This window comes from Arachis stenosperma, chromosome 9, assembly GCF_014773155.1.
Source record: "Arachis stenosperma cultivar V10309 chromosome 9, arast.V10309.gnm1.PFL2, whole genome shotgun sequence".
Classification (NCBI taxonomy): Eukaryota; Viridiplantae; Streptophyta; class Magnoliopsida; order Fabales; family Fabaceae; genus Arachis; species Arachis stenosperma.
Genome location: NC_080385.1, coordinates 11,137,130 through 11,143,359, shown reverse-complemented (window position 1 = coordinate 11,143,359; position 6,230 = coordinate 11,137,130). Strand labels below are relative to the sequence as shown.

The 6,230-nt window shown below is 33.0% G+C and overlaps 1 protein-coding gene across 1 annotated transcript; it reads right to left on the bottom strand.

Annotated features, from left to right (window-relative positions):
* Nucleotides 1-2,265: 2,265 nt before the first annotated feature.
* Nucleotides 2,266-5,830, bottom strand: LOC130947725 (syntaxin-81). Its single transcript, XM_057876426.1, has 7 exons — nt 5,500-5,830; nt 5,220-5,303; nt 4,989-5,093; nt 4,069-4,212; nt 3,295-3,537; nt 3,064-3,195; nt 2,266-2,607 (listed from the first exon to the last, which is right to left on the bottom strand). The coding sequence occupies exons 1-7, from the start codon at nt 5,575-5,577 to the stop codon at nt 2,464-2,466; spliced, it is 930 nt and encodes a 309-aa protein (XP_057732409.1). The 5' UTR covers nt 5,578-5,830; the 3' UTR covers nt 2,266-2,463.
* Between the last annotated feature and the right edge of the window lie 400 nt (nt 5,831-6,230).

Genomic DNA, 6,230 nt, shown 5'->3' with positions numbered 1-6,230 from the left:
GGAGTGTGATTTGGGTTTGGCCAGGAACCACCAAAAAATGCTTTGAGGTGTGAATGTATAGAAAGATAAGGAAAGATATGAAGAAAGTGTGGATGGTGTTATTTTTTTCTGTAATATGATGCACATGAAAATGTAGAAATAACATTATCTTTAATAATGGAGTGTTGGTATTAGAGAAGTTAAAGGAAGAAGTTGTAGAATGCACAAATCGATGGTGTCAAGATCGACAATATAGGAGTAATTGATGTGCTTATGAGTGCAAATATCAAGTCTAAGGTGAATAAAAAGATATATGAAATTGATCTTTGATGCATGATTTACTGATCTATGAAAAAAACCAATAATTTTGCAGAGTAAAAGTTGGAAGGAGAATGATCATGATTTGATGTTGTATAACTGATTGGGTTCATCTTGAAGTGTCTTTGAAGGAGCTAAAATCATTATATTCTTTTGCTCCTTCTTTGTTGTTTTATGCTAGTTTTTATGTTTTCTTTGTAGTTATTGCTCTGTTTTTGTTATTAAAGACGTTGTTGGGGTTGGAGGTGATGTTATCAAAGACGTAGAAGTGGATGCTTTTGGTGGGTGAAGTGTAGAGAAGGTGGATGTACCACTCACAGTGTCGTTTTCGAATAAAAGTATCAGGGATCATTTTGTCCCTTGTTAGAGTTGTCAGGGATCATTTTGTCTCATGTTAGAGTTTTCAGGAATCATTTATTCTTCCGTTAGAGTTGACGGAGCAAAGAACCTAAGTGACTGACGGAATTAATTATTAGGGACCAATCGAGTAATTAATTTTAGTTGGAGACTAAAATGTCTGGTTTGAAATTCTTTAAGAACCAAAATAAGTATATACTCTTTTTAAAATATTAATATTTTAATAATTTTATTATTAATTTTTGTTATAAAAAATATATAATTAAAATTAACCGTTAGAATCACTAAAATATTAATATTTTAGAAATATTTAAAAAAATTGAAGTTATATATTTAATTTTAATCAAAGGAGTGAAATTCTGGTAATGCTGAAAATTTGAGATATTATATTTTAAAAATGACGTATTGATTTCTATTTCATATTGAGAGATGCAAATATAATGACAAATATTATGACGAAGACTATAATAAAGATCTTCTCACCAAATAAAATTTTGGTTAATTTGAAATGAAAAAGAATTTGAGAGTAGTATCCAATAAAATTATTATTTTTTTGAAATTTTTTTTTTATTTTTGTTTGTTTGTTTGTTTTTGATACTTTTCAATCACCAAACAAAAAAAAAATAAAAAAAATCAAGGGAGTGAAGTCACGGGCGCGTGAAGTGAGAGGTTTGTCTGAAACTTCAAAGATAAGCTCCAAATTTCAATGATTCCCATACTCAGTCGACATCTTAATATTTTCTATAAACCATCATTATTCAAATACAGTTTATTAGATTTTAAAATCGTACTTAAATTAAATAAACTTATAATAAAAGGTATGTTGTGCTCGAATTTCGTTCAACTAAAACAAATAAAAATTTGTCCAAACTTGTATTAAGAATTTCGATTAAAAAGTTGATAAGACTTCTATGATAAATTGCTATTAAAATTTATAGTAGAATTAACAAATCTAAAAGCATGCAATGAAGTTGATGAAGGCAGAAAAATAATTGCATTAACAAAACAATAATCTAAAATTATTTTATTTAATTTAATATTTATAGTTTTATGTATTTATTTTAAAAATAATTAATAAATATAAAATAAAACAACTTTAAACTGATTTAGATTAATTTTTATTGTCTTTTAAATATTTCCAATAGATAATTAACATATACGACAATGAAAGTCTTTAATTTATATACGCCGAGTGCTTTATTCATGTTAATTATTTTCAGATGTCAAATAGATAATTTTTTATTTTTTTGATTATTTCAATCAAAGTCGAGTCATTAGTAATAGTTAAAAGTTTAAAACTCAACCCTTCAATTCAATTATCATGGAAGGATAAGATCCTCCAACAATACTACACTCACAAAGGAATGTGACAATCCCAGGGTATAAACAAGACTAAATCTTTTTAAAAGGCCCAAGTATCTTGAATCTTTCACTTCATACACTTCTTAGTCTCTTACCCACACTATTGCTCAAATTGAGCAGTGTGTATCGACATTTCGCTCTGTCAAGTATATTTGAGAAATGACTTCGTTTCTCAAGAAATACGTGCAGCAGAAGATCCTGAATTTGAGACTTTCTATACTTGTTATGCACTGTATCTACACAAGTGTCTCAACTAGTCAACTGTTGGATGCAGTGTGCACAACCCAACAGTGGAAAGACATGTGTCGGTTTGATGTAAAAAACAAAAATAAGTAACAATAAAATGGCCTATATGGTGGGAAAATACAGATATCCACAATAATAAGGAATAATGGAAGTGGGGAAGGAGAATGCACTATAACATAGTTACACTTACCCTGTGAACATTTAACTGTACCAATCAAGAAAGAGAACTGAAAATGTAAGCACAAATAGAAAAAGTATAAGAAATGTTCTGCTGCTGCTATTCCGCTGAATGGCTTGGGAAAGTTCTTTGTTGCCAAGTTCAACATTCTTAGTAGCTTCAACAGCCTGCAAAAGAGCAGCAGCAGCATATGACAATTGCACATATTGGATATCAAACAAGCAGCTACAAATAGATGGAAGTTAGGATTACTTAGCGGGGTGTGCCTATTTAATGATTGCTACATAAACGAATTTTGTAGATTTTTTGCTTTAAATTTGAATCAAGAACTATTTTCTTTCCACTGTTATTATACTGTAATTATCCCCACCTTTACCCTTAATTTCTTAGTGCTGCAAACCACCTAGTGTATGCAAGCTAAAATTTAACAAAAGATGAAAACAATACCTAAAACTTTTTAAGCAACATTGTGTAGATATTAAGTAACTAGTTAATTCAGGAAAAAAAATGTGGTTGACTCTGATCATTGCTTGACAAAATATAAAGATAGGTACCTGTATTATATAACGACCACAAAGAAAATAGAGGCAAAAATCTGAGGTGACGAGCATGAATTATCTTACCTGCTCATACAGATGCTCAATTTGCTGAGCTTGTTGCAAAACGTGTGTAGATACGAGGTGATTTAATGCAGACATTTCCACCATCTTAGTTTCAGTTTCTTGAACTGTATCTAGAAGATTGGACAATTCCACCTACAGGCAAAGGAAAATTGGCAACATGTTGGTTATAATAATCAAATGCAGACAGAATTAAGTCTTATACAAACTCTTAACAAAACAGAATTGAATCACCTGAAGTGCACGTGTTTCATCATCCAATAGCTGTTGTTGGACTCTTAGAGGCTCATTGTGTAATTCACTAGGTTCTCTAAGCTCCATGTCATCTGATTTAGGGGTTTCTATAGAATCTTTCTTGGTTAGGCGATTAAGTTTTCTTCGTGGCATTGCTCGATTAATGGCATCTTGGAAACGAACAGCTCTAAGCTTATCAAACTGAGCTGAAACTGAATGGAGTTTCTCACTTAAGATTAGAACCTAGAAAAGTAACCAATCAATTATTTGCAGCAAAAAATAAAAACAACAACAACAACAAAGTCTTATCCCACTAGGTGACGTTGGCTACATGGATCAAACGACGCCATTGCACCCTATTATATATCATGTCTACAGTGAAACCAAAAAAAAAAAAAAAACAGCCATCTCAAATCATGATAACTTTAGGAATTCAATATGATAAAATTATCAAGCATGTGTATAAAGGGACCATGATTTTCTGAGAGCCCATGTGAGGAAGCAGGAATCAGTGTTGAAATCTAGATTGTTCGGAAAAAGGAAAGCTTAAGTGGAGTCCAATTTTTATCCAGTGGCTTACAGAGGAACACAATAGAAATAGTATTCCGCATGAATTAAGTAGTTCTAATCTGATGGTCTTATCACCAACATGGATAAATAGCTAAATTTTCTTTTTCTTCTTTTTTTCATCTAAGGTGATGGAAACTGATAGAATTGTGTAACTAACATATGTAACTAGTAATTGAATATTATCAGACAAGAACAAGTCCATACCACCCCATGTTTGTGGGCAATGGTGTCAGCATTAGCCTTTGACGTTGTAATGCCAAGCCATCCTTTTGATGTTTCCTCTTCTTGATTTATACTATTTTTGAGAACATCAATTTGTTCCTGACAAGTTTTAACAAAAACACTAACCTGCACAAAAGTAATTATAAAATGAAAGCATAAGAAAAATTCTAAGCAACTTTTCTGGCATGAATCTCTAATTTCGATACAAAATATATAACACTTCGTATGATCTGTAAAGAGAGAAGGCTTAAAGGAAGGAATAATGATATGCAAGTAGGTGAAGCAAACAAATCCATGGGCAGACAATTGTGTTTAGTCAAATACTTAATACCACGAACATCAACCTAGTAAGAGACACATTCTACTTAGTTAAATGTATAATGTAAATACGTTCAACAGTTCAAATTGAACTAAAGGCCTAATAATGAGCTCTGCTTATATATTGCTGTGAGAGAAATGTACAACACATCTGCAACAAAAGAACAGAAGATACAAAACCCAGCACTATGCCCACATTTAACTTCTTACTAGTCTATGATAACCAACCAAATGGAAGTCAAGAAAAGAATACTAATGTGATCGAAACAGTAATCAAGGCATAAGATAATGCACACCTAAGGACCCCGATCTAGTAATAATTTACATTGACAAAGACACTGCATAGGAAAATAAACTTTTTATTCCTGATAAATGCCTGATAATAACGAACTTCTAAACTATATATCATCGTTAGAAAGTTGTACAACATCAATGTCACTTAGTAATAAATATAAAATTACTTAGATGCCAATTAATCAACAAAGCAGGACCAGTCAATACTTTCATTTTCTTCTTAAGGGTGGAAAAAATAAAGAATTGAAGATGCTACAATAAGATCAAAACTAAAGTGTCAGAAAGCTTACTTCATGTTCAATACTATCTCGCTCCTTTTCAGTTGTGCGGTGCAAATCCATATAGTCCTTTCTATGCTTTGACAAAAATTCTTCTAGTTCTCCAATACTCTCGAGCTATATATATATATATATAGCCAAAAAAAAAAAAAAAAACCACAGAAACAACACAAAATAGAAGAATTACTGGTTATCCGGTAACTGAAATTTAGGTCAAAATGGTCAATATCAAGCTGAGTATACCGTCTTCAGTGCAGCTTTTGAAAACGGCGACCTTTGTGGAGGTTTATGAATAATGAAAGATGCCATAACTGACGCCAACTTAGCCTACCAAATCACATTGCACAAGAAATGTCAACAACCAAACACAGACATAATATTCAAACTCAATCGAAATTGCTATGATCCAAAAAAGCTTAGTAAATTAGGTAAAAAAAAACATTTAAAAATCGTAATGAGAAGTAATAAGGTGGAATTTCCGAAGAGGGGAAAAAACGAATTGAGGTGGAAGTGAAGCTTATACCTCATCATACCCCAAAGATCGAGCACTGTGTCGAACAGCATCTTTGAAATCCTCGGTTCTGTCTCTTGCCCTTGCCATTGCTTAATACCCAAATCTGCTATAACAATGGCGGGTTCAGAAAGCAAATAATCGCCAGAGGATCGATTGATACCTCAAATTCGTAACTGCTGAGATCGTATCGCAATAGGGCGAGATTTTGGTGGAAGAAGAAACGTGGTGATCGGTAATTTTGTGAAGAAGTGAATATGCAGGTGTAGAATACTCTGCAAAAACCTATGCTGGAGGGGAGAAGAAAACGCGAAACGCAGCGTTTCGCAGCCCCCCGTCTTCTACCTGTTTTGGGCCTTAATAAGCTAAAATCTTATAGATACTACTCAAAAAGAAAAAAGATGTATACATATTTTTTGTGGTTAACTGATTAATTTGAATTGATTTTTTATCTTGAAGCTAGGGGTGGCAAACGGGCCTAAACCCGCCGGGCCGGCCCGCGTAACCCGCCAAAAAAGGCGGATTGGACTGGAAAATCGGGACCGCCAAATAGCAAAAGCCCGCCTAACCCGCACCGCTTAAACCGTGGGTTTTGGCGGGGCGGGGCGGGCTTCCCCGCCGGGCTAAGGTTTTTATTAGTGAGGGGTATTTTTGTAATTTTGTTGCCAATACCTAACTTCCCCCAATCTAACTTACAAGAATATGAAGATAAAAATTGAGTGTTTTGAATTATGTTTATGTTA

Coding starts and splice junctions, on each gene's coding strand:
- LOC130947725 (XM_057876426.1), bottom strand. CDS start 5,577: ATGGCAAGGGCAAGAGACAGAACCGAGGATTTCAAAGATGCTGTTCGA. Junction 3,196..3,294: donor ATGAAACACGTGCACTTCAG/GTGATTCAATTC, acceptor CTTTGCCTGTAG/GTGGAATTGTCCAATCTTCT. Junction 2,608..3,063: donor TTGAGCATCTGTATGAGCAG/GTAAGATAATTC, acceptor GCTCTTTTGCAG/GCTGTTGAAGCTACTAAGAA.